Source organism: Anas acuta, chromosome 13 (assembly GCF_963932015.1).
Source record: "Anas acuta chromosome 13, bAnaAcu1.1, whole genome shotgun sequence".
NCBI lineage: Eukaryota > Metazoa > Chordata > Aves > Anseriformes > Anatidae > Anas > Anas acuta.
In genome coordinates, this window is record NC_088991.1 from 4090592 (window position 1) to 4109291 (window position 18700).

The 18700-nt window shown below is 46.7% G+C and overlaps 1 protein-coding gene and 1 long non-coding RNA gene across 2 annotated transcripts in view; one reads left to right on the top strand and one right to left on the bottom strand.

Annotated features, from left to right (window-relative positions):
* Positions 1–18700, bottom strand: part of TRPC5 (transient receptor potential cation channel subfamily C member 5) — a 95808-nt gene that overhangs the window by 54545 nt on the left and 22563 nt on the right. The window contains exon 2 of the mRNA XM_068697071.1: positions 13747–14145. Within this exon, the coding sequence (XP_068553172.1) occupies positions 13747–14124 (378 nt within the window). The 5' untranslated portion in view covers positions 14125–14145. The remainder of the gene's footprint in view (positions 1–13746; positions 14146–18700) is intronic.
* Positions 104–5231, top strand: LOC137863701 (uncharacterized). Its single transcript, XR_011101050.1, has 2 exons — positions 104–261; positions 475–5231. It is a non-coding gene; the product is annotated as an uncharacterized lncRNA (long non-coding RNA).

The following is an 18700-nucleotide window of genomic DNA, read 5'->3' on the forward strand; positions in this document are numbered from 1 at the left end:
GCCCCCGTAGCACCAAGGGGATGAAGACTCCTGGGCTGATAAACCCCTCTGCAACCCAGCTTTGAAATCTGGGAAATGAGGAGTGAAATCGCCAGCAGCCCGCTGCCACACAGGTGCACAGAGCCTCTGCGAGCAGAGCTGGTCCCTGCAGGGCCAGGAGGGAGCCCATAAATACACCTGCTGGGGGAAAGCAGAGGCTGCCAGAGAAGATTTGCTGAGGGTCACGCAGGGCTTGGTGTCTCTGTGCAAGGCTGGATGAAGGTATTTTAAGATCCGTGGTAACAAACAGCTGAGAGCAGCTCTCTTTGTAAGGTCTTTGACTTTCTTTCTTTTCCTTTGCTTAGCTGGGTCAGGTAGTTTTGTTAAATGTCAAGAGAAAGGTGCAGGTTCCTCTCTTCTTTCTCCCTTAGAAGCATTTTTTTAAGCCCTGGTGCTTGTAAAACTTTATTTATCTCTCCTCCCCACCTTTTTCAGGCAGTTGCTGGCTGCTGGATTCAGAGCCCCTGCCTCCAAGGATGAATGACTCCCCCTGTCCCTCACTGTCAAGTTTAACATCGTTTTCCTACACAGAAGTCACTGTGCCCAGAGCTGTACAAAGGAATTTCAGCTTTGCCCAGAGGTTTCCTTGCTGCTCACAACAGGGAACAGGCCCGTGCAGACAAGGTTATGTTACAGCTGGGGATGGAGCTGGTACTGCCTGCTGCTGGCCTGCTCCTGACACCTTCTACCTCTGGACCTCGGGCTCACAAAATAATTGCCTCAAGGCCTGGGATTAGACTGGGGGTATGTCAAGTGATTTCTCACCCCTTACTCTGGTTCCTATCCCAAACCCTCCCGCCAGGAGCTCTGCTTTGTTTGGAGATGAGGCAGCCGCTCTGCGTAAGATGTGTTTTCCTGGGCAGCTTGCAGCACTTTAATTAAAAGGACACGCAGGGCAATGGCAGTGCAGAGAAGCAGGGGCTCTCTGGGGTCTGGAAGCAGATCGCTCTAATGCCTCGAGTCACAGGAACTGGAGCTTATCGCTGACTCGAGCTGAGCAGCAAAACAAATCAGCGGAGCACAAATAGGAGCAGCGCAGAGGATGGCTGCTGGGCCTCTTCCCTGTGCCCAGCAGATCCAGAGAGTAGGCACGGGCTCAAAATGACACGGCTTGCAGTGGTTATTTTTGTTCCTGTCTTGCACGGTGCTTTGACAAGTTGCATCTTACCGAACCAGCTGTCTTCTCTTAAAGACGGGGCTATGCAAAGCCTTTGCTCTTATGGCTGCGTGCTGCCCGTTAGCAGCGGAGGAGCAGCAGATACTACAACCGTGCCTTGTGCTGCTGCTGTTCCTACCACACAGCTCTGACAGGTTGAGTTCATGTTTAGATCAGCTTTTTCTCTGTCTTGGGTTAACTTGCAGTGATGGAAGCAGAAGAGGAATAAATTATTTTACTCCAAGGTCCCTGCTAAGCTCTCCCAAGGTTATTCTCATTAAGTGACCTGAATAACAAATTCTTTTCTATTAACCTCATCACCTGACACAAGCTGTTAAGCTGAGTCCTTCACAACCTTGTTGCCAGCACTTGCACAGGAGCGTGTGCCTTATCTGCATTTTATCTTGGTAATGGTCACTTAAGATATTGATGCCACTACTCACAGCCAGTGATCGAATGCTTGGTACCATCTTTCTTGAATTAAGCCTTGTAAATGGATGCCACTCACCGCTGTACCACCGCTTCTCTGAATGATGCTGCAGTGAGTGAAAAATTACCTTTATTTAAGGTAGAGGGGGTGTGTGAAACCAGCTTAGCTCCTTGGAGAAGAAAGTGGAGGATTAGCTGGCATAAAAGCACCCTTTGGTATAGCTGAGCTCTCCTCTGAGCAGGAAAACAGAAGTTTTCTAGCAAACAGCACGCTGCTGGAAACAATCTGTGGATAGGAAGAACAGGAATCTCTGCTCATGTTAGTAACTAGTGTGGTGTAAAAGGAGCAGAAATATAAAGTGAAGGGGAAAAAAATAGCACTGAAGACCTGATGGCTGCGTTATAGGTCTTCTGGGGGGTTTGGGTTTGGAGGTGACCCACTCTGAGTGTCCCCTGAGCCACCAGTCTGGGCTGGTGGTAGACAGCAATCCAGCTCGAGTCTCCAAGACTGCTGGGTGATGTGAACCAAAGCATGGTAAATGGGGAGAATGAGGAGGAGAAGAGAAGTGAATACCCAGGTTTAAACACTGAAAGGCTTCCAAGCAAGCTACAACGTTTATATGGCATCTGCCATCCATCTCTGCAAATAAAGACAAGTAGGTGAAAAGGCTGCTCTGCAGGAGAGAAATTGCTGGTCAGGTTCAAAATCTTATCTTTGAAGGAGCCTGGCTCTGTCTGCTATTTGGGGATGGTTTTCTGTTCGGCTTAATACTTTGTGCCCCTCTGTATTGACAGTCCTCCTGATAATGGTCTGGTAACGCTACCAGACAGTCACCCGTCATGTTCAGGGCTCCTCGGTGTTCCTTGTGCTCACAGCTGCCACCTCCCCAGAGAAAGCCTTGGTGCTCCAGGCCTGAAGTGAACAGAGTGTATTCAGAAAGCGAAGCCCAAGCATGAAACCCCTTCCTCCCAGCTTGTTTTGTTCCTCTAACAGTAAGCTGCTCAGGCCAGAGGCTGTTTAAATACACATCTTGTTCTGAGATGCACTGGAAATGTTCATTAGGAACACCACCAGCTTTGCTTGAAAATAGCTAATAACACTTTCACTTGTTCCAGATGGAATTGCCACATTTTCAGGCCATCTCCATTCCCTAAACTAGCACTTCACCTGGACCAGCATAATGAACTGCATGTATAACCATGACAAACTGTAAATATACTGCCATTATTTTCAGCTAGTATAACCTCTTGATTGAGCTATATATTGAAGATTTTCTAATTGCCAAAGCAATGTTCTATTAAAAACCGACTCAGGCAATTTCATGGAAGACTTTAAATGCAATGCTAGCAGAAATGGAAGCTTGGTTAATTTACTGAGCAAGGATTTCCTATTTCTAGGTTGTTTTTCTATGGGGGAAGTGCGTGTGCCATCCAAAAGTGTTGTAACAGGCACAGCCAATTTTTGTCATACAAAAAAAATTTTGCACCATGTCAATTCAACGTGAGGCTCCGTGGTCAGCAGGAACTTTAGCAGGGACTGATTTTGTTCAGGATCACAGTCGTGTGGTGCTTGGAGATGCAGCTCCACAAAGAGAGGAGGAGAGACAGGGGCAGGGTAGCCAGACTGTGGGTCAGCCGTGATACCAGCAAAAGGGTCTTGAAAAAAATGCATGGTGTGGCTGGCGTGCCCATCTGAATCCTGCTCCTTGCCTAAACCCATCAACAACTGATTTCACTGGTAGGACCCCATGGGCACTTCTTTCATTGTATGGGACTCCAGGGAAAATCTTACATGCTCCTACAAATGTAAGCTTTCATTTTAGGTGATGCAGCGGTGCTGATTTCAATAACTGAATGTCTTAATCGGGCATGCCTTGGGAGACATCTCGTATTTCTAAGAGTGATGGCAGCGTCTATATTAAAAAGGAGGTTATTTTTTAACTAAAGAGCAATTCATTGAATGAAATGTCATTTAGTTAGTGAAAAATAGCAAACATCACCAACTGATAACAAAGTAATGTGCTTTAAGGGCTTTTGTATTGGTTGTGAACAAGTTCTTAGCACCGGCACAAAGCGTGCTGGGTTGTAGACACAATTTTGGACAAGCTCTGTTGTTACTGGAGTCTTCTGGTAATTCCCAAAAAAGTACATCCACCTGAAGAAAAGGCTCCTCCTGGAGCAGGTCCTAAAGCCTGCTCAGTGACTGGCATGTCTGGGAAGCCAAGTCAAGGCTCTGCCCCTCAGAGTGACAGAGCAAAATTGAGAATTTACCTAGGTACCTTTTGGGCACCTTGTAGCAAGCCACACACTGATCCAAGGTTACTCGATGATGCACATTAACATTGAAATATGTATCATTGAATAAAAAATCACTAGCTATAATGCATTATTATTGAAATAATGCAAAAAATAAATTAATTTGATTCTTATGTAACTGAACTTTCTGCAACCAGTAAACAAAGTACATTAATCCAGACATATTTGCTCTAGATACTTCAAGTTTTAATTTGGCTTCTCATCCATGTGCTAGAAAATGGAGGTAGAAGCAAAGGGTTGGTTATCAGAGCTAAACCCCCGTGTTTGGCTGTGGCAGAGCCGCACCCGAGCTCACTGTGTTCAGCCACGCATTTGGAAAATGCGGCGCAGAGATTGTCAAAAGATGGCCCCGCTTGGGGCTGATGCTGCGTAATTTCTCTTTTCATTTGCGGATTAAAAAAAGAGGAAGGCAGAGAGAAGCCTTCAGAAGGAAAGGATTTTGCAAATATGCATTTAAATGGCCTATGGCAACTCATCCCAGGCAGAGCACTCTCTCCTCTGAGCCGCTCTCCCCTCCTGATGGGGTGGAAGAAATGAGATAAGGCGGCTGATGACTAAATGAAGAGCGCACGGTGTGGGCTTGATTCTCCAGACCACAGGGATGCTGCTGAAGAGCTGGACAGTTTGTGCTTGAACCTCTTGTATTTAAGTGCAGTCTTGAGGTCTGCTTGGCCCCGAATTCCTGTGTCTTGCTCCAGCTAAGAACCAAATCCAGTCTTGGCTCGTGTCTAAAGGACTTGATCTTGCTTAGAGGAGGCCGACCAGTGTTGTGCCATGAGCAATTGCACCCTCTTCTGGCTGTCACCTCCTCATCAGTGTAGGAATGGCTGAGAAGTTAATTGTAATCCCAATTTACATATTATGTCACATTATCTCTGAGACGACCAACTATCAAACCAATCTTGGCTTTCTACTATGATGCTCAGGTAGCCTGGGGCTAGCTGAACGAAGACACCTGTCCAGTTACAACCAACAGGGACAGAAGTTCTGGAGTATCACAAGTCCAGACCTTAATGAAACTGCTGAAGAAAATATGGCATAACAGAAATCAGAACCTGGCTCACAGACTGCTATGGCTCTATTAAAACCTTCTCAAAATGCAGAAGTTCCCAGTTCCTTGCCAGATCTGTTTCCTGAGATCCTCTGATACAAACTCAGGTATAAGCCCAATATTGTTGACGTGGGTAAATTGAGTTCTTGCCCGAAGTTCAGACAGGCAGACCAGACAGTATGCCCGAAGCTGTTTTTTTCCCCCATTTGAAAACATAAAACTGTTTATTCATTTATCACTTTTCTTTATTACCATTGAAAGGGTTCCTCAATGAGCTGCTGTTTGGGGTTAAAAAAGAAAAAAAAAAAGACCCTGATGATTTTTAATTTTGATTTTACATTTGGAAGTTCGTTTTGCTAAAGAGTTACTTAATCCAGTCCTGCTAATTTTGTGACTACATTAAAGCCCTTGGAATGTCCCTGCCCCTTCCGTTATTTTATTTTATGGATAAGTTCTTGCCTGACTTCAAACATGCTGAAATAAAGACGGTCCACGATGAGCTGGAAATTTGCAGCCTGTGCCTTCAAAGTCATCTTTGCTTTATTATGGCTATTTTTCAAATATTTTCCAGGGTTTACTCTGGGAGGGAAGAGTTGTCCAGCTTTTAAATTTTATCTGATCTCTGTGTTTTCTATTCTGACTTAGTGGTAACAAGGACAAGATGTACTAAAACAGTCCAATAATCACATTGTCTATAACCTTCCATGTCATCATCTTTGTACACAAATGTCCCTATTTCCCATAATTTATTACTGTGTGCAGAGAGAGATGTTTCATTGGGTTTAGGCGAGGTAATACATTGCTAACACGGCTCGGGGAAAGGGACAGCTTTTTGCTTGGGGCAAGGGGCTATGTTCCTTTTTGATCGTATACCTTAAAAAATAATTAAAAAATCAGCTTTCATCACAAGACAACCTCACAAAGCGCAGGGAGCGAGTGCACCTGGTGCCAGCCCAGTGCTGCCTGACGTTGCACAAAACACATCTCGATGCTCCCAGGGCCGGTGGCTGTGTTTCCTCCCATTCTGACTATTAGGTTCTGTTTTTTGGCGTTGTTTTTCTGCTAACTAAGACTATGGATTCTGAAAAGACCCCAGAGTTTGTGCTACTGAAGAAATGGCAACCCAGAGAGGTGGTGTGGTATCGCACAAGAATAACCTCTGTGCTTGTATCTTTCTCTATTACCACTGGGGCACTGAGTTCCTTTATTTCTAACCCTAAGCAGTTGAAAACACGCAGCGAATATGCCCCTCACGCTGCCAAGACTGGCTCTAGCTCATGCTCGGTCTGCTTGAAGAGTATTTAAGAGGAGCACGTGAGTCCTCCCTCTCCCCCAAACTAAGCACCAGCAAAGCAGGGCTGATCAGGGAGCAGGCTCGTGTGCTCAGCTGATGCCTCTTTGGTTTTCCCCACTCTTGGAGCCACCAGAAGGCTCTGCCCATCGCACTCTGATCACTGCCCCATCACGGGGACAAATGAGCCATAAAGGTGCTGTTCTAATTTGCAAGTTCACACAGCTGTATTCAACAGCCTGATCAGAGCTACAGGGCTCCTCCAAAATCCCAGAGCCTCGTTTCAGGGCAGCCTGTAATGTAAGTTCAATTTCCCCCTATAAACAAGCTTCCTTTTGACCATGTGTCGCAGCTATTTCAGCAGGCAGACTTGCCAGCATCTTCCCATTTGGACAGCCATGCCACGTGCCCTTTCTGGGTGTCAGAAATCACAAACCAGAGGCAAAAATCTTGTTATCTGATGTTGTGGGGCTGATCTAAGAGAGAAGCTAATGCTGTTATCAGGGCTCGTGAGTGAACGAGGCCCATTTATGGATGCTGGGTAGGTGAGCAAATACGTTTTATTGAATTTAACACCTTAATGGGCAGATCTATAGAGAGACCAAAAGCTTACTTGTGTAGGAACACAAAGGGAACTTTTTTCCTACAACTGGTTTGCTACAGGCAGTCCACGCAGCTGAGACCCGTACCACTGCTGGCCCCAAACGCGCCCTGCTGGGTGTGCAGGATGCTCCCAGCTGCTCAGACCGCCAGCAGCCACTCCACCACGCTGCACTTCAGCTTTCCTGAGCTGTGCTGTTAGCAGCTGACACGGGCAAGCGCTCAGCTCACTCCCACAAATGAATAAAGAAAATTCCCCAGGAAGCACCTCCTCTAACAGCACGCCCCTGCCTTCCCTACCTGTCCACATGCTAGCTCACAAGCGTGCCGTGTTTGTGTGTGCTGCGATGTGGTTCTCACCCTGATCCACCAGCCCTCCTAGGAAGTAACAGCTTTGCTGCTGGCCCTGGAGAAGGAGCCAGGGACTCATTTGCCACCGCCAGGGGCTGGAAGCCGGAGCTGCAGCCTGTGAGCCTCAGCCCTGCTGCTGCTCATTAGCTCCGTGATAAGTTGCCAAGCTCCTGGTTTTGCCTCGCACCTTCTCGTGGATTTAAGATCACCTGGGGAGGAAGGCGGTGGGGCGGGAGGGAAGTCTCCCAGTTAGATGTAATCATTAACTGAAGTGATCTTTGATTTCACTGTTTAATTAGATGGAATTCATTCTGAAGGCAGCCGCCAATGTCAAAGGCACGTTAACTATAGCTGTGAATTATTACTGCATCAATAAAAATAATGAAAAGCCTGGGTGCTGGCAGAGCCATTAGGCTTTGGAGCAGTAACAGCTAGTTTGCTGTTTTCAGACACAATCTTTCTTCCTTATTGTGCCTTTCAAATATTTTCATACTGACAACCCATGGCTGGTTTTTCTCTACTGCTTCAGCTCTGGCTCCGAGTGCACCCAACCAGGTCCAGCCTCCCCTTTTCACTTCGGACTTCTTGTATCAACATGGGAACAGCTGGTCTGAGTCACACCAAAGGGCACGGTATCCGTACTGAGTCACAGCAAGCAGCCTGCTAGCCTCTCTGCTCCCGAGTTCTTGCTGTGCAGCACTGTACGACCGGGTCAGACCCACAGACTTCCATGACACAGGTGCCCAGGTTTCAGTAACCCAACGTCTCAGCCCTCCATAATTAGCTGAACTGCTTTTTAAACTGCTGTAAGAACACAAACACTGCTTGCAAACTATGGCTAGCACTGCAGAAGGGCACTCTGGGCTTTGATCCCTTTGCAGTCCTTCATGCCTCCGTAATACCTCATAGACGTTGGCATCCACCTCGTCCATGATGTCCCAGAAGCAGTGTGAGCACCCAAAATATGTTACCACTGCAGAAGGAAGCATCTTTGTCCAGCCTGTATCTGAAGGCTCTCCCTGCATCCATCCTCAGCTCATGGGTTTGGAGTTGGTGCTACAGGGCTCAGCAGTTTCAGCTGGGAAGTCCACAAGTCTCTCCTGTGCCTTTAACCTTACTAAATATCAAGGAAACAAACCTTTTGCTGAAGGAGATGGGGTAACATTTCTCCCAGCTACAAAACCCAGGTCCTTTGGTCCTACCCCAGGCACCTCTGCAAGTGACACACATCCACAGGAACTGCTCAGCCAGGACACGAGGAATACCTGCAATTCCTACACCTCCTGATTGTGGAATCCAACTTCCATGCCATGAGATACCTGAGATACCTGCTCCTGTCAGTGACTGCATCGGTCTGACAACGCTAGCAATGAGTCTGTCCATGCAGAAAGTATCAAGGGCTGCTGGAAGTCAGAACGCAGCTTTGCACTGGACTGTGCATAGAGGAAGAAGAACCCTAAGTGAGTAAGAAAAATCAGTCAAATCACGCTGTATCAAGGAAGTTACTGGATTTGGGCAAGAATAACATGGTTTAACGCACCACATAATTTCTGGTTCACAAAAGATTGTTTCTTGGCTGCTGATCTATGATAGTTACACCGATGACAACGGATTTTTCACTCATCAGTTCATTTAAAAGAGGATTTTTGAGGTCAAATGTTAAGTTTGCAAATACTATCAAGTGTAGCAACCTTCCACCAGCAGGTATCTGAGGATTAGGAGCTAAGACTTAAAAGCTTGCCTTTTATTCTCCATCGCTTCCTCTCCACAACCATATTCTTCCAGGGCTTTATTTCTTGTTCAGATTCTTCTTTTGGAAGACATATGGGCAGGTATCTGTTGAGATCTCATTGACTCATAAGGCCTTTAGACCGTCGAAACAAATTGAATCACGGTCATAAATACTGAGATCCCTTTTCTTTTTATTCTCATTATTGAGGAATTGCATTTGTAGTCCCATCTGTGAACCAGATTAATTCAGAGCCATCTGCCATGAACAAATTGCTAATTTTGGCAGATACCAGAGAGATGCTAGTATCATCCTTATGTAAACATTTGATGTCAGCTCTGATTGTTGTGAAGAAAACAGCTACCCGTAAAGGTGCTCATGGCCATACCATCAACGTGTAGTAATTCAGCTGCCTGCCTGCAGCTTCTTCAAGAATGCAAGTGGCTCGGCAGCCAGCACAGCCTGCGCCTGTTGCACCGCAAACATCCACCATAACAAGGCAAAAAACAATGCGAGATGTGTGCAAGCCACGAGCTGTGATGCACGCTTAACAGGGAGCTGCAGCCGCCTGGCAGAATTCACACGAGAGGCTATTAAAAAATGCCTCCATGCTCCTCAGACCTCGTCTGAAGTCACAGGGAAGATTTGTACTGATTTCAGCAGGATTCAAAATTGATGGAGGTACAACCATTACTAAAGATAAAGTGAAAATGCTTCCGATAAGTGGGAAAATGTGGATTTTCTGATTTATACTTCCTCTTGTTTGTCAGTGCAGGTTAGCGGCAGACTCCAGCCTGGCTGAAAACATAACGCACGGTATTGATGTCTGGATGGCAAAAACACATTGCTAAAATGACTTCTGGGGGAAAACAAAAACAGCAACAAAAAAAAAAAAAAAAACACCAAACAAAACACACACCCGAAACCACCTAAATCTCAAGATTGAACAGGTGTGGAGGCAGAAGACTTTACTGGGAAGGAGAAATTGTTCAATAGGATTCAAAAGCATTCTCTTGCTCCTGTGGTAGTGCTGAACTCAAACTCGAAAGTTGCTTTGAGTTCCTGTTAACCCCAATGACGCACGTTGGCATGTCTGCGTGGTCTTCCCGAGGTAGCAGAAGAAAGATGCTTGCACTCTGACGGCTCTCTCACTGGAGCCCAAATCTCCAGAGGTGCCAGCATCTTTCACAACAGCAGCAACTTCCTTACGTTAGCCACAGAGCTACCGTAGCAGCAATAGTTCTGCCTGTAGCTGATGAAGTCTCCCCAGTTTCATCGAGAGACTCTCAGCACAGTCCTAAGTTGTCAGGACCAGGCAGAACGGGTTCTAGGAGAAATGCTAACTTCTTAAAATAGCCCACGAACCCTGCTTGGAAGGAAACCTAAAAGGAAATAGATCTCTTTGAACGCATCACCGTTCAGCACACTCATTTATCGTGCACTCTGCAGTGGCCTTTAGAGAGGGCTGGTTTGTGCTCCTGGCTCCCGTAGGCTCCGCATGCACACGGAGTCATCTCTCCCCTCATCTCTCCCCCCCGAGACACCGCATCCGCACGGCCGCAGTGTGGGAGCTTTGTGTTGTTATAGTTACTGGCTATGACTTACCCCTGCCACTGGCACGGTGTTCTCAGTAAATGGCACTTAAACAGGAGCCTAGCAAAGGTTTGCTGAACAATGACTGCCCACAGTCACTTAATGACAGGCCAGGAGCAGCTCTGCCGCCTGCTCTTTTCAGCCATTTCCACCTGGCCCTTCCATCCTGGGTGAGACCCTGGATCTCTTACATGAGGCACACAACACACGTCACTTCTTATATTTGATTTTTTTTGTTTGTTTTCTGCTCCCTGGAAAGGTCAGCACACGGGGAAGAGCTCTGCTCTCAAGGAACGGGTAGGCAGCGCCCAGGACACAGCACCCTTCACAGGCTCTGTGGCTTGGGAGCAAAACCTCTCTGCAGGGCACGTCTGAACGGGAAGGTGGTGTCTTCCACCCCCTGCCCTTCCTCATTTGGGTGACTCTTTTGCTGTCTAGATACAGTCGCTGCAACCCCACAAAAGGCTGGCATCGTGCAACCTGTGATGGTTTTGGTTGGGGCAGCAGTACGGGGATAAGGGGGTACGAATGAGCAGACTCCACGCCTGTAAAACGGCTTGTGCTGAGTGCGATGCTGCTGAGCGATGCTTTTGAGATGCAGAGAACAATTACCTGAACTGACACAAACAGGAACAGCTCCTCATGCCCAGCAAGGCTTGGGTACAGCATCAAGCAACCTCCTCTCGGAGGCAGAGGGCAGGAGATGGGAACTAGCGGGCTTTCACAGACCCCAGACTCCATCGGGTGAAGGTGGTGCGCGAAGCATTTAAGAGAGCAATCACAAGATGCTTTGCCTCCACTTCTGCCTCGAGTGCCGCGAAGACGAGCAGGCAGCCCCAAAGTGGAAACAGGCTGCTATGCCTGAGTCAAGGAGCTGCCTTCCCACACGTTTGTTCAGGGAAACTGGACCTTGTGTACAATTCGGGAACAGATAAAGCTAAATCTGACACACCAAAGCGATGTAAGCTTACAGATTTCTCATCAAGACAGAAACCATTCCGTGAGGTGTGAACTTGGGTAACTACACAACCAAAACAGCAGATTTTGGGTAGGTTTTTTGAACATATAAGTAATTAATTAGGACAAAGCAAGGGCTTTTTGTGAATTAATTAAGTGTTGGATTCCCAAAGGACTTTCTGAGAAAGGGTCCAGCAAAGATAATTACTGAATGTGCACCGATACCGCTCTTGAATCAGACTCGGGAAGTCGTGTTCAAGAAGCCCTCCTATGTTAGCTTTGTGCTTTGACAAGCTGACCTGTGTGTCCCGACTTTGTGTAGCTAAGCAGGTCTTCCCATTTACCGTGATATCACTGCACATGAAACAAATGTTAATTACTGTCGCCGCAAGAGCAATCAGTGAAACCACAGAAGGGGAAGGCCAGTCCTGCAGCCCTCTGCTGGCAAACACCTCCTGCAGTTCACAGAAGAGCCTGAACCACAAACCAGGGGAGTTATCAGGGAAGTTATTCCCAATTTCTGCATGGGATCTTGCATCAAGCCAGCACTAGATTAAAACATACCGATGAAATCTGGTCTTGTAACAACCTTGTAAATAAAGCTGAAACTGGCACCGCATCTTTTCTCCCACACACATTCCCCTGAAAGTTGTAAACTTTGCAGCAGATAGAAGCCTAGCTACAGAACGATGGCTGCACACCAGCAAAGAAAAATGAAACAGGCCTAGCATGAAATGTATCACTGCCTAGAGATGCTGGAGCTGAGTTTCAGCTGTAATAAATCCTTCTTATTTCATGGACCTCTGTCCAGTTAAGCCATCAGGGCTTTGAATTTGAGTGGCCAAGCTTCGGTAATCAAGAGATCTTACAGAAATACATATGAACCCCATCACTTGCTTTTCAAGATATTTTCGAAGAAATACATCATTAATCTGCAATAATTATTAGCAGTTCCTCATGCTACTTAAAACTTTCAGTAATGTGATCTATCCCTTTCTTCTATTTTCTGTTATGTTGGGCATAGGATGGTCCAACTTGCTTGGAAAAAAATGGCTCATTCTCCATTTATGGCTCTTGTTTTGCTGCTTATGTTTTAACACATTAAAACTATGAATAACATCCCAACTTTCAGGTCTGATAGCAGAGATTTTCCATCTCCCTAGCACTTAAACCGCACATTAGAACAGCATTGCTGTGGTATGCAGTATTGCTGTTTCTGAGCATTCTTGATTGTTGACCTGGAGTGTTTCCTTATTGTTTGCTTTGACTACGTAAAATTACTATTTAAAAACTATGTCCTAAGCTCTACCTATTGGAAAAGTTTTCTTTTCTGGTTGACTGATATTAAACTTTTTCTTCTTTCACACACAAAGGGCTGTACAAGCAGATTTCAGAAGAAGACCTGAGAAATAAGGATCATCAGGTTTGCAAGTTCCTTTCTAAGCACAGATCTTGTGAAAATTGGCAGTGGTCAGTAATGCATACCAACTGTCCCAGTTACCAGCACTATCACTTGCAGATGAAAAAAAAAGCCAGGGACAGTGTGATATGTGACACTTGAAACGACAGGATCCAGATTTGGTGCTTTTTCACAAAGAGCCTTATGTAACTGATGGCTTTGCAGCTAAGGATCCTTCCCACAGGTCATAGCTGTTCATCGCTCAGATATATAGCACCTCAGTTCATGCTGCAATGTTGTGTACTGCCTCAGCGGTTCTGAACTAGGGCTCTCCAGAGACAGAGACCAAGATGCCTCTACTATGGCTAAGTACTGAAAGCTAGCAGACTGCTTCCTTGCTTACGGTAATTTATAAGCTCGGGTGTTTTCAGGATTTACTTACGAAAAGCAATTCCACTTATTAATATCAGCACAGCAGCATGGCAATAGCTCATATTATATATTGGAATATAACTTCAGACAGCCCCAAATTCCTTTACAAAGTGTGCGTCTATAAATCAACCTATAAATCAGTACGTCCACAAACCCTGTATGACTGAAAAGAACACCGAGTGAAACTGAGAACGCTGAGTTAAGTCAGGCTGAGTGTGTCTGCTCAGCCTGGGAAGTTATCATCCAAGCCAAGCTGCCCACATCCACTCTGCACATTTAGAGCAAGGGCTCTGCATTAAGGACTCCGGCTTCTGACTCTCGAACAGCCCCTTCTCTGTGGAGCACCACTTTCCTCACACAGGATTTTATTAAGGTAACAGCTGAAGGGGAACACTTGACTCACCTGCTTCTCACCACTTGGCTTCCTGTAATTCAGCAGCAGCTCCACAGCTCCCACCACCTCTTTCCGTATCGCGTAGAGCAGAGCATCTCCCACGTACACGCTGTGGCTCAGGAGTAACTCCATGATCTCCAGATTTTCGTTCTCTATGGCTATTAAAAGGGCACTGCGACCAAGAGGATCCATACAGTTAATGTTGATGTTGTAGTAGATCTCCGCCTCTTGTAAGGCATGTTTCACGCTGGCATAGTCCCCCTTCTCCACGGCGCTGAGGTAGGCCTTCTCCTCCACCGAGAGCTCTGCCTCTGCTCGCACGATCTGCAGCGGGATCCGATCTCTGTACGGTGAATAGTTTACCTTTTTGTAGTATAGCTGGGCCATTGTTCATAGTGACCAGGCAACCTGTCGGGGAAAAATAAGCAGATGTGAAAAAATGGACAAGCAACCCTTATCTGTTCCTCCTGGGGACAGATCTCCAAATATCCCTTGCAGTAAAAGCTTCTGATTCCTTTTTTAAATCTTTTCTTCTCAGTACAACCTCAACACTCCCTGACCAACCCCACATTAAATGACTACCTGAAAAAATTAAGGATACAATTAAGGATACACCACTGCTCAGAAGATGTATACATGACAGGCACTCGGTATACTTCTAAGTCCAACTTAAACACTGCTTTCCTTTGTCTGGAAAGAAGCACGATCCTGTTGTTTCTGGATAATCTGTCACGTACAGTGAGGTGGATTTCTCACCTTGCTTTTTTTTTCCCCTGCTCAATGTCTTTTTTCTTCCCTCCTTTTTCACCATTGAGCCAGGTCCTCAGCATCTGAACTTCCAGTTATCGGAGGATTTACACCCTCCTATTTACAGTTAAAATCTCTTTGAATTACTTTTGCTGCTTCCTCTCCATTTCCATCTCTTAAAATAGGTTTTTATTTTTCTCTAATGTTTACTCTTTGACTAGGTCACAGTTTTATTTTTAAAGCTTCCAAGTTTTTAACATAATTTCTCACTCTCCTCGTTTATAAATAGGACCCAGACAGGCTGATGAAGAGAGCCACCACCCTTGCTCTCCAGAGGCAGTGATGTTGTTTAGAACCTAGGAAAATGAGAAGTAAAGCCTGCCCTGGAACAAGTGTAGCAAACTGGAGGAATTACAGCTCGTTCACACAGCTCAAAGAGCCTAGCAGGTGACTGAACTCATAGGAAATACGGGCTGGAAAGGTTTTCACGCCAAAGCAAAAAGGGAGCCATGGTTATCTACCTCTGCTTGGCATCAACAAACCACACCAAATCAGGCCCAGGGGATGCCAGCAGCAATAGCTAATTGGATGGCTTTTTCCATCTCCTTGCCCAAAACTCAATGGCTTATGCAGAAAATTAGCCGGAGCTTTGTTCCATTTCAGTCCCCTATCCAGGGGAATGAGGAGCTTTAATAAAGAGGCAATGAGAGGCAAGATCTCGTGGTTCAGGTGCTGAACCAGGAACAAGATGCTCCAGGTTCTGCTTCCAGCACCCCCCTGCACCGTGCCATAAGGCAGCCGTGCTCAGCGCAGCCCATTTGCATTTTGCCTTCAGCTCCAGCGTAGCGGGCCCGGTGCGGAGAGTGGGAGGATCTGAGCTCCAGCCCAGCTGACACTGCAAAACAGTGGGTGGCTGGAGCACACAGCAAAGTTACATCTGCGAAGTTCCTGGGGAGCCAGAGATCTGTAACAACGGCTTTGGCATACCAAAAATGTGCGTGCTCAGTGTCCTGGTTTCCTGCAAGCAGGAGCAAAGTTTGTGTTGGTTGCAGTTCATGACTTACAGCTCCGTGCTGTAACCTGAAGGCACACACAAAGGCATCAGAGGCAAAAGGACCCACGATCTGCATACAAACAATCGTACGTGTATTGGACAATTTTTCCTATTTTTGACTTCCAAACCAGCAGCTTATGGTGGTCTTTGTTTAATGCATCGACTGGGGGGGGGGGTTGTGCTCTGCAAGAATGTGATTTCATCAGGAAAATCAGTGTTCTAGGAGGACTGCCAGCACAGAAAGCCACTTCCCTGCTTGGTCACAGCAATCTTTGACAACCTGGCTTCCAGGGAACAGGGACAGGTGGGACAGAGCCAAGGCGTGGAGGTCTCCAGCTGTTGGCTCCCAAGGAACCCGAGGGGTTCTGATGCCAAGTGCAGCTGCTGAAGTGGAGCTGGGTATTTTTCACTGCTCTTGAGTTTAATTGAATGTTTTGTAGATGGTGAGTAACATTTGCAGTGAGTTATAACAAATGTCACCTTCTGAAACATCGTGCCAGAACTGGATCCCTTTCCTTTCCCACCGCTTTGTAGAAAGAGAAAGAAAAAACCCTTCAGATATCTTAACTCCTCAGTGAGATCCCATCTCCCAGTACAACCTCAGTCCAACAGAGCATTTCTTTAATACTTCAGGCACACAAGAAGCTGCAATAAAGCCACACAGGAAAGGCTCTGGTGAATGATTTGTCTTGAATTCTTCTCATGCAATCATCTGTATAGCCCAACTAACACAGGCTGTCGACCACGTTTGGAAATGATATCACACGAGTGTCAAAACTCATATATTTCTGCCTGGATTCTATGGACAACTTCAGCAAAATGTTTAGCTGCTGAGCAGCCACCCGGGTGAGATCCAGCAAAATTACAGGCTCACCTTCCAAGCTTGATGGCTTTCTCTTCCAAAACCAGAGAAAAGAGCATCAGCCAAACACATGCACGTGCTCTGACATGGAACAAACAACTCCAAGGATTGCTGCTCTCTAGCAGCCACTTCCCCATACCCTGGGTCTCCTGGAAGCAGCATCACTTGGGGAAAGAAACAGCCAACACCAGTACATCCTGCACTGCTTGTTTGTTCCAAAGCGGTACTGTCACCTGCTTACTGGTTGAGAAATGACAGAAATATTGATGAAGTCCACGTAAGAAAAGGGGGTTGCAATTCTGAGGTGCCTAGAGAAAAGAAACGAGGGCATGCTGGTAAGGTAGCAAAAATAGAAACATAGTCACATTAAAATTTTGGAATCCATGCAAGAAAGCCTGAAAGCACACATTTTCCATGACTTCTCTTTACAGAGAGGCATTTTCTGCTACCTGAGTTAATATTTGGGGCAAGGAAAGGTGTTTTTTTTCTAGTTTACGCCTGACTACAGATGCAGCAGAGAATATCCAAAGCCTGGCTATTGCGATGGTGCTATCTGCAGCATGAACAGGTGCAGAAAACCAAGAACACCACGAAGCAAGCTACACAAGATAAGCAGATGTCTTATCACTCAGCTTAGACTATCACCTCTCCGCAGTTGGATCTCTCTTCCCCCTGAACTATTAGCCCAAATCTTGAAGCCGTTTCAGTCTGACACCGCTTGTATGCTGCCTGGCAGAGAACTGAGAGCTTCAGCCACTTGAAAAGCTGCCACACCTGGCAAAACACCTCGTCTGCTTTGGAGAAGGAAGGTTTCCAGCCGTATTTGTCTAATAACACAAAATGGGTTTCCTGTCCCTGCAAAAATTGCTCTGCATTGTCAAAGACTCGGGTCAGACGCAGCTATACCCTGTGTCAGCAGGGACACTTTTCTGTCTTGGAAGAGAGAAATGGCACCAGAGAAACGGCACTGGGGCTTGAGGGATTGTCTGCCACCTGCTTTTGGACTGCACCCTCAGAGTGGCCACGTTATGAGCACAAGGGAACAGTTTTACTGCAGTCAAGGGCTGAAAACAGAGGCTTTCACTGAAAACTAAAAGCAGCTTCACATGTCACCATCTATACAAAACCTTCGGTCAACCCTGTGCTGTCCTCCACGTCCCCGCGGGCCTCCTGCCCCAGATCACAACTCGACACCGAGCGATCAATTTAATTCATCAAATGGATGTGCCGTGCCCAGGTGAACCAGAGATCGCATCGGCACCGCGGAAGGCAGTGGAAAGAACAAAAATTGCTTTTCCTCTCTGATATTTCCTGTAGGAGAGCACATTGTGAAAACTGCACGTGGTTCGGAGTGATGTGTGGCAGCACAGGGAAGAGCAGCCTGAGCCCTGTGGGAGAGGCAGGGGGAAAGGAGAGCCAGGGAGCAGCACCGAACAGTAGCCATTAGTTAGAGACGTGCTTAATGAGGACAGACAGGCAAAGGTCTCTCAGCAGCATTGCCTTTTGCCACTGAAAATTTCATGAGGTTTCAGTACGATTTTTTTTTTTTTAGGACCTGTCAGGAGCCCTCCTTTCTTCCCCACTTGACACAAAACAGCCACGTGCCTCCTGGTCTCACAGCGATGGGGATGACCTGTATGGAAGGGGAGGAGAAGAGCTGAAATGGTGGGAGCCAGCGCCCCACCAGTTAACGGCAGCGCAGCCATGAAACAGCTCCTTCCTGGCTTTTGTTTGCTTTTACCATTTGACTTTTCACGATGCTGGTTAAAGACGTGGAAAAATGCCACCGCTCCTGATTGCTGAGCCTCCCAGCAGCGATTTGTCGGGGCACTGAATTGAGGTGCAGGAGCTCGTCGCTCCCAGCTGACAGGAGCAAATCAACCACTGGATCATGGACGCGGGGTCGATAGCAGAGAGCCACCTTTCCCACTTGACGGGGCTCAGCGTGAGCAGCCAGCTCGCATCACACATTAGAGCAGACAACAAAACAGCCCATCTGCCAAGTCGCAAATAGAGCGGTCGGTTGCTCCCTCCCACTGGAGATTCGCTCTGACACATGTTGGCAAACCCGTGTGTGTGGCTTTAAATGTCACTACAGCTTCTCTCTCAGATTTGCAGGAGGGTTTCTGTGCACTGGAGAGCCTGCCTCTGTGTTCTAGCTGCATGAGCCCAATAAAAGGGCTGATCTCTTGCAACACATCTCACCTCGCTGCTCCTCTCCATCCTTCTCTCCGAGGCTATTTCTTCTTTTTACTATTTCCAGGAGAGTATTTTCCTCATTTCGCATTTCTCGTCTGGAC